The sequence below is a fragment of the Mycotypha africana genome (assembly GCF_025528875.1).
Source record: "Mycotypha africana strain NRRL 2978 chromosome Unknown BDF20scaffold_4, whole genome shotgun sequence".
In the NCBI taxonomy this organism is placed as follows: domain Eukaryota; kingdom Fungi; phylum Mucoromycota; class Mucoromycetes; order Mucorales; family Mycotyphaceae; genus Mycotypha; species Mycotypha africana.
The window spans coordinates 2,082,031-2,099,739 of NW_026515728.1; the positions used below are offsets into that span (position 1 = coordinate 2,082,031).

The 17,709-nt window shown below is 37.2% G+C and overlaps 8 protein-coding genes across 8 annotated transcripts; 5 read left to right on the plus strand and 3 right to left on the minus strand.

Annotated features, from left to right (window-relative positions):
• Positions 1-414: 414 nt before the first annotated feature.
• Positions 415-2,319, plus strand: BDF20DRAFT_808901 (uncharacterized protein; the record flags this gene model as incomplete). Its single annotated transcript, XM_053076576.1, has 7 exons — positions 415-474; positions 566-666; positions 930-1,158; positions 1,375-1,540; positions 1,829-1,914; positions 2,001-2,090; positions 2,173-2,319. Coding segments are annotated over 7 exons (879 nt in total), but the record flags the coding sequence as incomplete, so codon positions are not given.
• Positions 2,320-3,790: 1,471 nt separating this feature from the next.
• On the plus strand, positions 3,791-4,444 carry BDF20DRAFT_866716 (uncharacterized protein). The gene has a single exon (XM_053080859.1). The coding sequence runs from the start codon at positions 4,009-4,011 to the stop codon at positions 4,258-4,260; it is 252 nt and encodes an 83-aa protein (XP_052937623.1). The 5' UTR covers positions 3,791-4,008; the 3' UTR covers positions 4,261-4,444.
• A 1,505-nt stretch (positions 4,445-5,949) lies between these two features.
• Positions 5,950-6,918, minus strand: BDF20DRAFT_905859 (Rtf2 RING-finger-domain-containing protein; the record flags this gene model as incomplete). The annotated part of the gene is made up of 3 exons (XM_053083209.1): positions 5,950-6,452; positions 6,483-6,717; positions 6,796-6,918. 3 exons carry the CDS (start codon positions 6,916-6,918, stop codon positions 5,950-5,952), a joined length of 861 nt encoding a protein of 286 aa, XP_052937624.1.
• A 1,008-nt stretch (positions 6,919-7,926) lies between these two features.
• BDF20DRAFT_835024 (uncharacterized protein) lies at positions 7,927-10,819 on the minus strand (the record flags this gene model as incomplete). The annotated part of the gene is made up of 4 exons (XM_053078802.1): positions 7,927-9,116; positions 9,194-9,601; positions 9,684-10,113; positions 10,199-10,819. The coding sequence occupies 4 exons, from the start codon at positions 10,817-10,819 to the stop codon at positions 7,927-7,929; spliced, it is 2,649 nt and encodes an 882-aa protein (XP_052937625.1).
• Positions 10,820-10,991: 172 nt separating this feature from the next.
• BDF20DRAFT_469776 (uncharacterized protein) lies at positions 10,992-12,541 on the minus strand. The gene is made up of 2 exons (XM_053075523.1): positions 12,292-12,541; positions 10,992-12,189 (listed from the first exon to the last, which is right to left on the minus strand). The coding sequence occupies exon 2, from the start codon at positions 12,113-12,115 to the stop codon at positions 11,246-11,248; it is 870 nt and encodes a 289-aa protein (XP_052937626.1). The 5' UTR covers positions 12,116-12,189; positions 12,292-12,541; the 3' UTR covers positions 10,992-11,245.
• Positions 12,542-12,604: 63 nt separating this feature from the next.
• On the plus strand, positions 12,605-13,450 carry BDF20DRAFT_912568 (uncharacterized protein; the record flags this gene model as incomplete). Its single annotated transcript, XM_053083970.1, has 2 exons — positions 12,605-13,331; positions 13,410-13,450. 2 exons carry the CDS (start codon positions 12,605-12,607, stop codon positions 13,448-13,450), a joined length of 768 nt encoding a protein of 255 aa, XP_052937627.1.
• Positions 13,451-14,450: 1,000 nt separating this feature from the next.
• On the plus strand, positions 14,451-15,585 carry BDF20DRAFT_818213 (mitochondrial carrier domain-containing protein; the record flags this gene model as incomplete). Its single annotated transcript, XM_053077334.1, has 4 exons — positions 14,451-14,502; positions 14,613-14,720; positions 14,827-14,972; positions 15,049-15,585. The coding sequence occupies 4 exons, from the start codon at positions 14,451-14,453 to the stop codon at positions 15,583-15,585; spliced, it is 843 nt and encodes a 280-aa protein (XP_052937628.1).
• Positions 15,586-15,973: 388 nt separating this feature from the next.
• Positions 15,974-17,164, plus strand: BDF20DRAFT_905861 (uncharacterized protein; the record flags this gene model as incomplete). Its single annotated transcript, XM_053083210.1, has 1 exon — positions 15,974-17,164. One exon carries the CDS (start codon positions 15,974-15,976, stop codon positions 17,162-17,164), a length of 1,191 nt encoding a protein of 396 aa, XP_052937629.1.
• Positions 17,165-17,709: the final 545 nt, after the last annotated feature.

Genomic DNA, 17,709 nt, shown 5'->3' on the forward strand with positions numbered 1-17,709 from the left:
TTTAGTTTTCATTCTCATCTCATAAACAGGGAAAATTCAGCAATTTTCAACGCATTTTGTTTCGATATCTCTCTATCATTTTCGTACTGGTTTTTTTCTTTATTATTTCATTTCTTTTTGTCTTTTCATACCAACATACAAGCATAAAATTGATATCGATCAACGACAATCCAAGAAACAGTATGTATCAACTTGTCATAGTACATGTTTGTACCTTTTTTTTTTTTTTTCTCCTTCATTTTCTTCCATTCCGCTTTTCAAACCGCTTGCCAAAAGATGAACGACATGTGGATACAATGGGGTCTTCATCTGTATTGCGTGTCGAAGGGCATCAACGAGAATAACATGTTTGTATTCGTTTCCCTAGTGACGCTCAAAGGAAAGAAAAAGCCAACAGCAGCAAAAGAAAAGTTATATTCGCCTGGAGATATTATATTTGCAAAATTGAAAGGCTTTCCATGGTGGCCGGGGAGGGTAAGGGCGCACAAAAAAATACAAAAAAAGGTTACGAAGAGCTCACTTGAGAAAAGAGGTGGTTGATATCTTGTCCGTATTTACTTTACAGATTGAAAATGAGAAGGATTTGCCTGAACATATTATGAAAATCAGACGAAAGCAAGCAAAAAGTACAACTTACACTATTTTTTTCTTTGGCTCAAACGATTAGTAAGTGTACCATTGCTTCTTTTGTCACTTGAAAGAGGATCATGTGTGTGGGTGTGGGTGTTTGGTTGGGTTTGAGATGCTAAACAACACAAGAAGGGAGCCACGAATGCAGAATAGATCCGCGTTTGATAGGACGATTGTTGCACTGCCAAAGGAACGAGATGGTTCAGTCTTTATTGCCGTTGCACCTAGACCAATGCATCAAAAGACAGGGTGAAAACATTCAAAATTTTGCTAACCGAACTCCTTCTTCCATACAATAGCCAATTTTTCAATCCTAAGGATATTCGCCCCTTCGAGCCTAATACAGTTAAAAAGGATTTGGAAGCGCAAAAGTACAAAACAAGAGACTTACAGGAAGCAATTTCACAGGCAATTGCAGCAACAAAGAAAACTTCAGTGGATGTGAAGGAGGGAAAAGCAAAGAAAGGCAAGCAGAAAAAGGTTGAAGAGACTAAGATTGAAAAGGTTAACCAACAAAAGAAAGAGGACGTGGACGAGGACACGAAGGATGAACCAACGAAGGATACAAAAGCTGGTACATCCAGAGGAAGGGGTCGTCAGAAACCTACTGAGTCACTCGCATCTGTGGCACCCATGGAAATCGATACAACATCAACTCCAACCACAGCGAGAAGTACCAGAGGTGGAAGGGGCCGGAAAAGCGTTCAAGATGAGAATAAAAATGGAAAACCGAGCGCTGAAGAGAAAGCTTCAATTGAAAAAGGAAAAGAAACCAACGACAAGAGCAAACCTAAGAGGAAGGAGAATATGGCTAAATCTACCCCTACCATTACAGGAAGACCGAAGCGTACACGACGCAGAGCAGATTCTGAAGCACCACAGGATGCCAATGACAAAAAGAGAAGAGTAAGTGTGTGCTCTTTTTTAATGTTTTTGCTCGACAGAAACGAAAGACATGAATGCGCCAAATGTTGATTGGTTGCTTGTCCATTTTTATCTATACAGCGTAAGTCCTTATCAACATCATCAGCACCAGAAACGTCCAATAATGGACCTATCGTTGCCGTGAAACCGGAGAAGGAGGCAAATCATGTTATACCCGAAAACCATTTGAAACCTCAAGTAAATAACGTCAATAACAACGCCTATCAACGAATACGCTATGAAAATGGATACATTGAATTGGCACCAGACCAAGTAGAAGAATTTAAAAAGACCAAAGATTTTTTGCGCGTATATCAACTTAGACATCGACTCCAGAAATATGTTTATAACAGGAAACCGGTAAAAAACCGATACTCAAGGAAAGACAATTGGGAATGGCTGTAGGGAATGATCCATTAACGTACGCAATTCTATTATTATTATAGGGTGATATTCCAGAATCCGAATATGGCGCAATATCCTCACTTGTGAAGGATATTGAAAACGAAAAGAATATGACAATTGATCTTTTGAAGGTATGTCATTTTTATTCACTGCACTCTCAATTCGCGCATCTCGCCCTGCTCACGTGCCCTTCCTTCTTTTGGATCATGATAGTATACCAAAATTGGAAAAGTGATTAAGCTTACATCTGCATATGATTATGGCGAGAACGATAAGTTTGATATCGCTGGACGTTGTAATCAAATTATAGAGAATTGGAAACATTTAGTGTTTGAGTATCAACGAGACCCTGAGCCGTTAATAGGGCAAAGAGAGCACGAAGGCCAAGTAGAAGACGAGAGTTTATAAGCCAAACGTCGTCAACAAGTATTCATTTAAAATTGGCCCATATCCCATTTACGTTATATCAAATATTCCACAGCTTTAAATATCTACGCTTGCTTTTATCTTCAACCCTCAACCAATATCTTTTTTTCTCTTTTATATGGACAAATATACGCGCCTATGGACCATTTTTTTCAACAGCAAATATACGTATCATTAAAACACATACTCAGCCTCTTCATGCTATGTTGAACAGCCACTCAATGTATTTGTATTGTACGTAAAATGGTGGCATCCCCCACACCCCTTATTACCAAGCAAAAATCTACCATCATCATTCTATTCAATTAGATCAAACATGTTGACATCCATAACGTCATATTTCCAAATTACCACATAACATACAAATTTAGAAAGAGGGCTTTTTCAGGAGACAAAGTATCTAAATGACCAATAAAAGTGTTCCATTGTTACCAAATCCATATAAAGATCAATGATGAACATTTGTATCATTGTAGGACGTGAGAAAGGCGAAGCACCTTGAAGCAATTTCCAAAATAGTCATTACCTCTTTTGGATCATGTTCTATTGATGATTTCTAGAAACTGCAGCAAGCTTTTGTCAGACGGTGGCCAAACAACAAAGGGCCAAGGTTATTAATGAATTCTTTCATCTCAAAATGATTGCATTTTTTCAAGTCATAAGAAGTATATCGTATATATCATTAACGAATCGTTCACAATCTCATAAGTAGATTGCAAATTTTGGATTCGTTGCAGTCATTTAAACATGATGAGTGATCACGAAACTCTTGATTGAGGCAAATAATAAGATTGACTGTTCAGGACAAAAATCCGTGAATTCTAACTAGGAGAATCCTGAATGTCAAACGCAAATCAAAATACAAATTTAAACTTTCGATTGTAAAGAAAAATCTTTTTTGCCAATGATATCAAAATAAATAAATTTTTTAAATTGTCTGCTGACTTACATGGAAACATATTGTGCGTACTATTTGTAACATTATTAAGAGTATGTCATATTGGTAGTAAACCCGAAATATTCATTCTAGACCCTTCTGATGACATTGATTCTGGTTCTGAGGAGGGTAGAGAAATAAACATACTTGTAGGAAAGCGCCTAATTTTTTATCCATACACTACGGCTGGTGGGCAAAAGAAGTGCTTCCTACAAAACTGACGTCTTGATCTTGATCACGTTGACATTACCAGTCGTTAGAAAGATGAGGCAGTCATAAACCTATCAGATTACGTACGGATTTATAGGATATAGGCCTTTTCAGTCGTAATGACTTAACATTTGATTCATGATACGTTTTTGCGCATTCTTCTACAATGCAGCCCCGAAAGATGACATTTTCGTGTGACCATGGCCACTCCTCTGTCGGAAATGGAATTTGACTACCGTGCTTATTGTTTGTTCTTCTGTTATCTTTTACTTTTTACAAATGTGTGCATTTTTCGTACATTAAACAAAACTTTATATGTGGTTATGATCCAACTAAAAGAAGGATAGTCCGGCTAACTATTTAAGCCAGATCAAAGATTTTCTTGATTTTTTTTTTATTTATTTAGTATAAATAGAGTTGTTTTCCCTTTCCATCCTCCTCCTTTTATTACAACATAATACAACAAACTATCACAAATGCAACTCTCCATCAAAACTCTTTTCAAGCGTGGTCAAGTTGAACAAGAAGTCACTGGCGCAACTACTAGTCGTAACTACGGTGCTCCTGGTAACAACAATGATCTGATGCCCGTCTCGCCCATAGACAGATACCAAAATGATCCTGTGCGTACAACGTCTCTACCTGATACAGTCGGTAACTTCTTCGATCCTATGGGTGGTAGTAATCGTCCAGCTTTTGGCACGGATGTTACTGACACGGGGGCCTAATGTCTCTATGAACTAGTTCTATTTTATGAACTATACGCAATTCTTGCTATACATTGTTATTTTTGGCATCCACCTTTTTAATTCATTTCAACTCTAAATCTTTTTATCACCTTCATACTATATCTTCTCTTGATAATGCATCAAGTACATCATTTTTGACCAACAAAAAACTCCACAAATTTATTTATTCTTTACCTCATCATAACATTATATCCTACCACTGCTACATTTGTTCTTTAAACATTATTTCCCACTAGCGTAGAATTATAACACTGTAATAATAAACAACATACTGAACAAAGACAAAATCATAGCTTATCATATTGACTGTCGAATGCTTCTAAATTGAGCTCGCATAATCTGATGTTAATACATACGGTTATCTTATCTCTTGAACAATGTTGCTGTTATATGTTTATGGTATGGTTCGAAATCAAGAAAAAGCGATCAGAACAGAATTTCAACCCCTAAACCGTATGGTTATTGGTGGAATACATACAGCTAACATTTTTTTTCTTGTACAACAACCTTTTCGAGATCAACAACGAGTGGTTTAAAATATTGATCGAGTAAAGCGCTCAAAAATTAAAGGCTCCTTTTTTAATAGACTATCTATACCTATCATATTTTTTATACACGCTACTATCATATAAATGCTGACCACTCGCTCCCACGTATACAAACATAAAATATAGCTTTTTAATAGGTACACTACTATGTAATTTATAGTACCTACTACTGAACCTTATATTTTTTAGCGTCTTTTTTTTTTTTTTTTTTTTTTTTTTTTTTGTATACATCTAATTGTAATTAGTGGGCGTTTCAGAATAGTAAAGGATGCGCGGGTATACGTCTTTTTTTATACATATTCAAGGGAACTGCATCCATATCCGTATTGGAGAATGGTCGCTTATTCCTTCATGCCCTGTTCTAATAAAGGAGAACTCCGTGATCACGTGTGTTATTTAACGTTAACGAATAAATAATGTTTGTACAGAAAAACAACGTCAACCCATATTGATTCGATATGTGTGTATCTCTTCTGATTTTCGCAGTAAAGAACAGGTGGTTTTGGTTATATACAATTTTTACGTTGAGGCAATCATTTAGCATTTAAAAAGTCGTCATAGAGCAGTAATGTATGTCGTACGCTTACTGCTTCTTGTTTGTCTGGTATAAAAGTATATTTATTTACGATCAGCATTGTATGATGCGTCAATTATTGCCCTTCATTTAGATCAGTACCGTCATCGACGTATATAGGAAGAGTTGCCTATCAGACAAGGCAGCTATGAAAATATATGATACATGAGTATTTCCAAAAAGTGACTTTATTGCTTACTTACCTAAGGTATAGGTACAAAGGTAACCATCCTGTGGAAGCGTTTCTTATTAAGCGGTGCTGCCTGCCACCTGATTACCTTTGTGGAGGTCTTTCATTGACGTATGCAGCCCACAGTCTTATAAAAAGCTATCTGATGTCAAGAATTTGAAACGTAATATTTTTTGAAATTTATTGATTTAATCGTATAAGCTTCAACTAAATGATCATAATGAACAGGTAATCCAAAGGGTTATACGAAAGAGTGATTATAGTAGATTAAATCGTCTGTCAGTCTTTATTTTCAATGAAACGATTACATATAGTATGATGAATAAAAATTATTTACAAAAGGCGCAATGCCTTGATTAATAACGAGTAAATGTTCCCTTTGTAAGGTAATTCCCGGCTGGTTCCTTCTTGTCCTTTCCACTGCCATAAATACTCTTCACCGCACTCGACAAAATGGTGCTCTTCTTCTTTGCTGCTAAATCTTGTGCCACCTTATCCAAAACTGCTGTTGCTGCTGAGGACTGAATAGTAGGTTTAGCTATCTTCTTTGATGAAAGCAGACCTGCTGCTGCTGCTGTAGCCTTATCATCAGTATCATGTTGTCGTTTACGCTTCTTGCTACTTTCCCCATTCTTCTTTGCTGCTTTCTTTTCGGCTTTCGCTTTTGCCTTTTTTTCTTCCATAATTTTTCTCATTTTCTCTTGCTCTTCTTTAGGTGGATTGATCACAATAACGTTCTCACTTTCAAAAGGTTTTCCACAAGTGACGCATTCTTTGCTTGGAATCTCTTTCAGTGCCTGTTCAGCAAAAACGCATCCACATGTATCCAGATAAACAAATCGATGCTTTCCGTTCATTTCTTTCATTGAAATAGGACAAATAAATTTACTTTTCACATCCTTATCCAAACTTCCTACAGTTGCTGACTCTTGGTTTATTTTCTTTTCGCTGTAGGCTGGGTTCACTGTCAAGTTTAACAGCTTGACATCCTTTTGTGATGTGATGTGCGAACAGATCTTGTCCGCATCACCATATACACTTTTGTCTATCAAATATTCTATTATGGCATCTTGGTTATATAATTTCCCTAAACCATCTGAAACAATAGGGGTCTCGAGTACTACCTATCAGAACATGAACAAGAGTTTAAAACTGTTCTTTTGCATATGAGAGACCAGATCTTACAAACTTTATATTCTTACCTTTGATAAGGCACAATAAAACCAAGCAGCGATTCTTTCCAAATCAGGATTGAGAAGAACTTGTCTTTGTTTCTCTTTGACGAGCTCAATGCGTCGAGGTATAGATCCACCATCGTTTCCCATGTTGTGTTTATAATTGAGTTCCTAGAAGCTGGAAAGCAAGAAAGAAATAAAAATGCACAGCTGTTGGAACAATCATTCAAATAGAGTCACTGCTGAGTGTTGATGTCTCAGGTACAACCAATTACAATTCAAGATATCTCTGAACAAATCAGCAAACACATTGAGTTCCAGTAATACTCCCCAACTTGGCTCATTCGTCATGTTTGTGCTGTATGTAAGTGCATAGATAGTTAATGCTAATAATCCCTGTTCAAATAGAGTAGCTTCAGACATATTCAGAAGAAAGGTTGTAATCGAGGTACTACAGGAACAGCCCGCCTACAGTTTGGTAACGTAACGTATCCATAAAAATCTGGAAATCTCACAGTTGCTGCATATCTAAAGAGATATCGTGGTACGAATGATTGAGAGAGCTGTAAGACAATTATGAAGCTTGTAGTACCGGTGCATCAAGTTCTCTAGGTATAGTGAACAAGTATAGGAAAGATTATATATCTGAATGGCTCAAGTTGTGATACATTTTACGTTAATTTCCTAACTTTAGCAACCTGTGGCTGACTCAGTTTATTAGATACATTGGGCGGGCACCACAATTACTGTAATATTCTCGCGTATAAAGTTTTGAGACTTTGAATGCTCGTCTGATCACAATTTTATTATAACTGCTTCGTGTAATAGATAGGGGGGGGGGCGGGGGTGGCGGCAGCTTTCCGTTACATACCTTTATTGAAACAAGTTAGTATGCATATAGATGTTCGTTCATGATTGAATAACGTGTCCCAAATGCGTCAGAATTGATACATGGGCATTTGATTAAGAAATAAATCTCTGAGAATAGTAATCTATTGAGCATTTAATAGTAAATTGTATGTTTGATTAATCGATAATTGAAGGAAGAAAGATATTATATAAAAGTAAATATTATAAGCATATAAAATATACATCAGATAAAGTATAAAACGAAGTGTGTGTCTTTTTAGACATTTTTCATTACTATACTTTAAGCGGCTATTGAGCGTTCCAAAAGACATCACTCGCTTGTCTCATGGGACCACCTGGCATTATTTTGTCTTCATAGTTAGGTGTTGCATCCCTGATGCTTTGTTCGTTTTTGCCAGGCTCTGCATAGTAATTTGGACCTGGGAGATTGTCTTGGATTTCGGAAGATTGCATGGTTGATGATCTTCCTTTGGAATAATTAATGTTAGGCGGTTCAAAATTGCCAAAACCTTCATTTCTTTGAGAGATTGTATCTCTGGAGCTGTCGTTAACTTCATTTTGCGCATCTAAATTATCTTGGTGAGGGTCAAAATCAGTTCGGCTATTCATATCCGGATGCGAATGTTGCGTCATGGGAGCATGAGTAGAACGTTCAGTATTTTCAACACTATCTGAGTGCTGATCATTGTACTTGTTATTGAGATTTACGCCTTCATTTATACTATTCTTATTACTCGTTTGAGAAGAAGAAAACGCAACAGGTATGAATTTGTTGTTATCCTCAGGATGAATAATTTTTGGATCATCAATGGTAGTTGGTTGCAACTCCTGCTGTTGTTGTTGCTGAGGTAGTTGTTGAGAGCTGTCAATGGTTCGAGGAGAAGACTCGTCAAAATGGCTATCAATAATAGCATTAGAAGATGTATATGCTCTTTCTAGCTTATTATTATTTTGGTGGACATCTGACAATGCAGCGCCAGTATCAATTGGTGGTAGTGTAAAATTGTTTGTGACTGATAGTTGAGGCGCTTTTTCAACGCTATCTTCTGGCTTCTCTACCTCAACACTATTACTACGTTTATCTGTAACGTCATCATTCATAATCGGCATATTACATCGATCAATTACTGGTTGCTCTTCGTCAGTTTGTACCTTTGACTGGAAGGAATGATTATCAGGTACGATTTGCTGCTGTGGCTGTTGCTGAGGAGGTGCAGTCTTGATGACACCTGTTTCTCGCTGAGACACCATAGCGTCCAAAGCATTGATCCATAATTTGATCGTATCTGGTTGAGTAGAAGATAGTTCTAATGATTTTTTAGATCCCAAGAAAGAATGTAAGAGTTTGCCTTTCAAAACAGCTAACTGATCATTAGGATCAATCAACAAAGTGCATCGTGGAACAAACAGAGAGAGTTCAGACTTCAGAGGCGCTTTAAGCATGTGCTCTTTGTCCCTAAATTTATATAACATGCCAACTGTTGGTTGTTGTTAGTATGAATGATAAAGAAAAAGTAGATGTGTTCATTAACAGCTTTGAATATTGGGCCTTTACCTGGACTCAAAATATAATATTCGTCATGCCATTTTTTGCCATAATGTCTTTGCAGAGTTCCTTCCATGAGAGGTTGTACAAGGGGATGTGTAGCGTTGGGAAAATCGAAATGATGCTCATCCTTAAAAGCAGCGTTGGTTTTTACCAGTTGGTTCTCATGATGTTGGACAAAATCCCAATATTCTGAATCTGTTTCAATAGCCTTCAAAATAGCAGCCATTTTATTGACGCCCTCCAACGTCTCCAGATGGTGCTCAACACGAAAAGTTTCAAAAGTGGTGAATAAGTCAGTGTACACATTAATAATTTTTTCTTGCTCGAATTGGCGATACATGTCTTGAGTATTCAGGAAGCTCTTATGTAATTGATTTTCGTGTTGATACAGTTCTCTAATAGAAGCAATGACAACTATATGGAATGTTTGGTTGAGTCTATTTATACGCCAAACCGGAGGCTTAGGAATGAGAAAAATGCTGCTTTGATATCTTACCATATTTTATCAATAAAGGATCTTTTTTAGGAATGAGATAATTACTTGCTGCTTTTTCTTGACTATTGACTACTTTATAGAGCTCAGAATTCAGCGTTGTAATATCTTTATCTGCTCTTTTACGACAGTCCCATAACCCTGCTGTGTACAAGTCCCTATTAGATTTGAGGGACTGTATCATCGTGTAAATGTCCTTCAGCATCACATGTAAAATAGGAACAATTTCACTATTGATGAAATCAACAAAATCCTCGTGAATTAAGCTATTTTCACGGGTATAGTCCTTGAAGGCTGCCCATGCGTCTTGTACACCATTCGAAGATTTAAAGTGTTCTCTTAATTTGGCAGGGATGTCGAACGTATCATCAATTTTTCTGTAACCTTTTCCAGTATTCAATTCCACTTTTCTAATTCTTTTGAACATTCTAATCTGTTGAAATATACAGTTTAAAAATATTGCATATAAGTATTCATGTTCTTGGGTAAATGTCTGTGAAATACGCTAATACGATTACCAAAAATTTGACAGAATCTTGCCAAATTGTTAGCCGTTTGCATAAAATTTTGACAGGTTCGAGTCCATCTTTCATACTATATATGTATTTTTGCATTGTCCTTTTTCTTGTAGGAAATCCTATAGCAGATAGTGTTCTTGGTTTTGCTCTGAATTTGGGAGGTGGTGATATATTCGCTGATGCTGATGCTGTTCCTCGTTGCTGATGCTGAAGCTGAATCGAGCCGCCATTAGTACCTGAGGAAGAAACAGAAAGATCGGTAGGGCTATTGCATAATTGTTTTGAAGAAAAGTGCTCTCCGTCGGCATCGTGCGTCAACCATGGTAAACCGGTTTGACCAGCAGTAGGCTTTTTAGCAGGTTTGGTGTATGCTTTTGGAGTATTAGTGCTATCCGGCTTGCTGATCATGGTGTTCGTATTGCTAAGTCGGTTATGATTCATAACAGCAGGAGGAGAGTTTGCCAAATTGCTGTTCATGGATACCCTCACTGGCGACACCGGAGGTGTGATCATTCCAAAATCTTTGGATGGCGGCGCAGATGACGCTTCAGTCTTTTCATGAAAAGCAACATTTTGGTTGTTGCGGTTTGGATAGTAGTCGTTTGCTATTCTTGGATCCATAATGATACTATAAGAAAATTGAGAACAAAAGAAAAGAAAAAGAAAGTTTATTGATCGTAACTGAATTTTTCTCTTTTTGAATTAAGATCATGAAGTTGAGACAACTAAGGGGAATTACCTTTCAGTATGGACGTAACTTCAAAAACTTAGTACAAGACACTCAATTGATTTATCTCTTTTTAAATGCAAGAATAGGGTACTTGATTTATTAAGGTTGCACCAGTAAGAAAATTTAAGCAGATGCTATGATCTGATATTGACGTTATCTTTCTCAGATCGTCTGCTTTTCAAAACCTTCTTTTTGATTTATGAAATTATATTTGTATTAAGTACAATTTCCAGAGAAAGGAAAGTAACAATAACTAATAGAGTAGCGCGCTTAGTTGTAAGTGACCTCACAGATGTAAGGGAACTGCCTTCTCATGGTTAAATAACGGTTGAAAGGCGTCGTTTTTTTGATGTTTGCGGTTGGTCATCTTCATCTTCAGCTAATTCAAACTCTTCCTCTTCGTTGTCTTCATCGATTTCGTCAACTTCTTCCTCATCTTCCTCATCATTATCATCATCGTCGTTCCTTAGTTTACGCTTTGGTGACTTTCTTCTGTCTTCATCCTGCCCATTTATTAGAACATTCCTGCTATTTTCAAGTATACTATCTTCCGCATCTAACAGATCTTCCTCATCTGTCTGCTCTTCATCGTCTACAGAATTATTAGCAGCTTCATCACCTTCATCTTCCGCATTACCCTCCGTCTCAGTATTGTTTGGCTGCTGGTCTTCGTTTTCTGAATCCTCATAAATCTCGCCATCATTGTCTTCTTGTTCTATGTTATCATCCTCTTCGTCTCCTTCTTCTTCTGCCTCTTCTAAGACTTCTTCTTCTTCCTCATCCTCCTCTTCTTCATCCTCGTCCTCATCATCTTCGTCTTCTTCTCCGTCGCTGTTCTCTAAATCCTCCTCTACGTCTTCATCCACTCTGAAACTATCCTGAAAATTTCGTACTTTTGTTTTGAAGATGGATTCATTCATGGGAGTAGATGCTGCTACTGTGCTTGCGTTGTGTACAATGGGTAATACTTTATGACGAATTTGGTATAATGATGAACTTTGTTGCTCGTTATCCATCGAATAGAATAATAAATGACATTGTTCCGTTAAATAGTCGAAGCGATCTTTATAAAATCTAAAGTCTTCTTTCATGCTCCTGCAAAGTTCATGAATTGCTGTGTGTTTCTCAGATAGATATGCTTTCAATGGTTTTTTTCTTGCTACTACAGCGGTTTCAATAGACTGCATTTGTGATACAATAGCTGCTGCATATGCCGCTTCTTCATTATTATATCTACCAGTTTTCAATATGTTGTTAAGTACTTCTAAATGTTAATGACAGGGTACCCTCAATTATGACACCATTTGAAAAAACATAGGTGTATGTACGCGCACACAAGTTCTTTCTCTTAAATAAAACTTACATTCCGAGTGCTTTGTGAATTATGTTTGGTTTATTGGAATCGTCATAACTTATCAATACAAATTTGTCCTGTTGTCTATTTTGCTTCGTTTGGACCATGCGTTACTTTTAATACTTTCTTCTAAAAAATATATAGGAGCCAATTTACTGTAGTTATAGACAAGCGATATAGACGTTAACAATAAACGAGACGAGAAAGAGGTAAAAAAAAATAAATCTTGTCATCCATCTTTCCTGCACTTTCTGAATGGTCACAAATATTGCCCCTACAACAGAACAATGAAATTTTTCAGTCTGTTTTCCATCTTGTATTTATGGATAAAGCAGCGAAACTCATAAAGCCGTACTTGAAAAGGTTCATTTTACAAATTCATCCAGATTACTTCCAGCTTGAGCCCATAAAAAAACAAACCAATGCTACTTCCTTACAAAAACTGAACGACATTTTTTCCGATTCGAAAGCAATCAGGTCACCTCTATCCGATAAAACCGTTCGACAACCACTACAGTTAGAGTTCTATTTGAAGAAGCAAAGACAAACAAACGCAGATAATAAAGTTATAATCGCCTTTGGTGCTCAAGATTCAGAATGGTCAAAAATACATACGTTTTTCCAACTATGCCAAAAAGCAGGTCTACCTGTTTTAGATGCAGATATGGAGACTGTCCAAGCTATGCTACAAAAGATGGAGGAGGCAAATAAAAGTCATCATAAAAAGATGACATTAACTGAAGAGTTTGCAAAAAATCTTTACAAGCAATATAGTTACAAATCTACAACTTTAACTACAACAATAACAAAGGAAGGCCAACAGGAACAGCAGCAACAGTGGCAAATGAAAGATATTTTAGATAATGAGTTAATCATGTTTGGACCACTAGTTAATAAAGAAACAATGGCGAAAGAACTTTGTTTGCGTCTACCAAAGTTGATGCCTGAACGATGGTGGGGTAAACATGGTCTTTTAGTGGTTTCTCCTACTTTTGAAGTAAAGCCTACAAAGGGAATTATTGTTCTTAGAGCAAACATGAACTTGGAAGGTAATTTAAACAAGTTTCTTTTTTTTTCACACTTTTCATGATAAGCAAACCATCTAACGTCAAACTCTCTCGAAACAGATATGCAAAAATGTATAAAAGAGCAAACCGAAGCTCGATGAATAAATTATTTATTATTCAGCTATATTTTGAAGCAGCAATAACAGAAAAGGACCCCCACCTTCAATAACGGGTCTGCGCCTTCTCTATAGCTACATGTATGAGTCCATTTCCTTATCAACTCTCCTTCAAATATTGGATTCAGAAGACCCTTGAAAGCTGATCCTCTTCTCATAATTATCGTAGAATGCTAGAAGTGGAAATAGGCATGCGAAAAATTTTCTCTAAGCGTTGACGAACAACCATACAATACTCATTCTAAACTTAGTGTACGAATATTGCTGTTTGCCTCTGACACGCATGGATCTACCGTTGACTTACTGTAAAAGTGTTAGAAAAAACCTAGGAACAATATGCGGTCGCATATTTCAGCACCCTTTCTCTGGTCTATAAATTAGAGATTTGTATTCAACTTTTATATCGGGTTATCCTAGTTATTAACCTGTAGTAATAAATGTGGCCCCTAAATGATGAGCTATTAATCGTATTATCTTTCAGATTCAGAAAACCATTGAATCATAAGTTCAAGGTTGAGACTCAAGAATGTAGAACTTACAATAAAGAGCGAAGTTTAGTGCATTAAAAGAAAAATGTTTTGTTATTGTTAACTGTATGATTGCTTGAAATACTCCTACAATAAGTCTTATTGCAAGAGTCCCAACCACTGTCTGTGCTCGACAAGATCAAAATTGCAGGCTGTTCATCCCATATTGGATGATAATCTGGCTTTTAAAATCTCCACAGTTGTAAATCTCAACCTGAAGGGGCTGGTGGTGGATCATTGGAAAAAAAGAGACTTTCCTTTCCAAATATTGAAGAACGTAACCTAGCCCAAACCTCAGAAAGGCTACAAGAACAATCGCTGAAGCAGATCACACTATTTAGCTATAATAGCATCACTACAAGTATTAGCACTTTCTGCTATCTAACTGAATGGAAAGTGATAGCTATCAGCATAATTGCAGTAAAACCGTCTATCGCGCTACGCTTCGACAGGCCTTGATGGCCGGAGCAGTGGCAGGAACAGCTGCTGACTCTGTTCTATTTCCATTAGGTAACCTTTCAAGGGAAAGAAATCGAGCAGTCAAGGAAACAATATTTACTTGACGACGACGATCTGTACCCTATTGACATTTCATTTGCACTTGCATTTGCTCCGTCTAGATACCATTAAAACAAGGTTACAATCGCAAGGCGGGTTTGCGCTGGCAGGAGGGTTTAGAAAAATTTACTCAGGCATGCTTTCTTCTTTTGTTGGAAGTGCACCGAATGGTAACTCATTGAATGCTGTATATATGACGGGGAGCAATTGAATTGAGCTGAAAATTGACCTTAACTCGCAACTTTTTTTTTTTTTTTTTTTTTTTTTTTTTTGAAGCCGCTTTATTTTTCGTAACTTACGAAGCAATCAAACGACTTATGTATACCACCTCTTCAAATAACCATCAGGATTACCAACACCAAAATAACCAACAATTACAATCATCTTATATTTATATGACAGCCGCCACTTGTGGTGAAATAGTAAGTTCAGGACAAATCGCACAGAGTACACACAGCTATAAATTTCTTAATTCTAACAGTAATCATTTGTTTACAGTCTGCTTGTACAATACGTGTCCCTACTGAAGTTATAAAACAACGCATGCAGATCAATCAATTCAGCACAACCTACAATGCATTATCGAGCATATTACGAACGGAAGGCATTTTAGGGCTTTACCGTGGATTTCTACCAACAGTTGCCCGAGAAATTCCATTCACTTGCATACAGTTTCCAATGTATGAATATCTTAAATACAAATACAGCCAGCATCATGGAAATAGGATAGTACAGCCTTTTGAGGCATCTATGATGGGATCAATCGCAGGAGGTATAGCTGCAGCTATAACAACACCTTTAGACGTATGTAAAACAAGGATTATACTTTCGACAAAGTCTTCAGAAACAGGTACTCGACCTTATACAGATATAGTACAAACGATGAAACGGATTATATCAGAAGAAGGACCGAAGAAATTATTTGCTGGAATAGGGCCTCGTGTAATGTGGATATCGCTTGGCGGTACGATTTTTTTTGGCGTTTATGAGAAAGGCTTAAAGACATTCAATGAACTACAATTGTTAGAAAGATGATAATTATTTAAAATTGTGTGTAAGAAGGTTATTTTGAAAAGAATAGATTTGAATCCACCTCTCCTTTCCTTTAATGTAATATTAACATTTACTTGTATTTTGATACACTACTTTTGATCTGTTCATTGGCTTATGAAGTAATGTGAGGACTTGCTTTTGTTGGTTTGATTCAAACTTGTGGAACAGTGAAACAGCTTACAACAAATTCTGACATAAGCATTGAAAACCTAATGCAGCAATGCAGTAAAATTTCAAGATCAGCTAACATGAAAATAGCACAAGCAAATGTGTTGTAACATGAGCTTTTATAAAACATATATATCCCTTTCTCTCCTTTACGCTGTTTTCGACTCCATAGAGCACACATCTTAACAGATTAAACCCATTAATGCCTGTCCCTTCACTTGCTTCAAATTATCAAAAACCAGCTGGCTTACCCGTTCATGCGGAAGACGCCAAACAAGTCAAGCTTTTTCAACCTTATCAATGCAAATCTGTCAAGATGCATAACCGTCTTGGGGTTTCGCCCATGTGTATGTATAGTGCTGCTGATGGCATATTGAACGATTTCCATATTGCCCATTACGGTTCATTAGCTCTTAAAGGGCCTGGTCTTGTCATGGTGGAAGCTTCTGCGGTGGTACCAGAGGGACGTATTACACCTCAAGATTCCGGTCTCTGGAACGATGATCAAATGCGCGCACTTCAACGTGTCGTTGAGGTCATTAAGTCCCAGGGTTCTGTTCCGGGTGTTCAAATTGGTCATGCTGGTCGGAAAGCCTCTACCTCACCTCCTTTTAAAGGCGATTATGTCGAAGAAGAATCGAACGGAGGCTGGCCTAACAATTGTATGGCACCTTCCGCTATCCCATTTGCATCCCATTACCCAAAGCCGCGCGAAATGACTCGAGAGCAAATTCAGGATACAATTCAAGCATTTGCCGATGCTGCTATAAGAGCTGATAAAGCTGGTGTTGAAGTTTTGGAAATCCATGCCGCTCATGGATATTTGATTAGCACCTTTTACTCTGCCAGTTCGAACCAGCGTACAGATAAATATGGGGGTTCTTTCGAAAACAGAATCCGATTATTGCTGGAGATTGTACAAAGTGTGAAGAAAGTATGGCCCGACGATAAACCTTTATGGGTGCGTTTATCTTGTTCGGATTATACCAACCCAGATCCCATGGGCGAAAGTCCTGAGGGCTGGGACATCTATCAATCGGTAGAATTAGCCAAAAAATTGAAATCATTGGGTGTTGATCTCATTGATTGTTCAAGTGGTGGCATCATTAAAGGTGTTAGATATCCTACTGAAAAGATGTACCAAGTACAATTTGCCGCGAAAATCAAACGGGATGCTGGTATTGATACCGCTGCAGTAGGCTTGATTGTAGAAGGTCGAGATGCTGAAGACATCTTGCAGAAAAATGAAGCAGATTACATTTTAGCAGGCCGTGAATTTCTAAGAAATAGCGCTTTCGTGTTGGTAGCTGCTCAGGCTCTGAATGTTGAAATTACTTGGCCACAACAATACTCATGGGCTGTGAAGAAAGCCCGTCGACAAGATGTAAAGTAAAAGCCTTCGGAAGAGCAACAGCAACAATTGAAACAGACATCCGCTGGCAATGAGAAATTGTCAACCATTACATAGAGGAAACAGTCTATAATAGATATATTGTGTTTTTGTATTTAACCGTTTACATTATGTACAAGTTTTCATTAAATGGTCAATTTTATTGCTGGGAACTTCAATACTGTTGACCTTTGTCAATTTCTGTTTTCAGCTTTTGTGCAGTATATCTCTTGACATTACCATATTTCCTGTTATTTCTATGAAGCTGTTATGGGCAAGCCCAATGTTCTCATAAACACATATGATTTGGTATCGCAGTTTTCTGCGTTGTATTTTCATAAAAAGTTGCTATAACCTTTTGATACCATGCCTAATCCAGCTTGTTCTGCTTTGTCAGGTCGAGGAGGATGCTTTGTATCATCTCATGTTGAAGTTTCCCAAAAAATGGTATCTTTGGACTCACCTCTTACCTTTACATATCCCTGGCTTCAATATAGAGCAGCCATAGTGTATTTATACACTAAATGCTCTGACCTTAGCTGATATGT

Bases quoted from the DNA above. Each gene is read 5' to 3' on its own strand.
- BDF20DRAFT_866716 (XM_053080859.1), top strand. From the start codon at position 4,009: ATGCAACTCTCCATCAAAACTCTTTTCAAGCGTGGTCAAGTTGAACAA.
- BDF20DRAFT_469776 (XM_053075523.1), bottom strand. From the start codon at position 12,115: ATGCAGTCTATTGAAACCGCTGTAGTAGCAAGAAAAAAACCATTGAAA.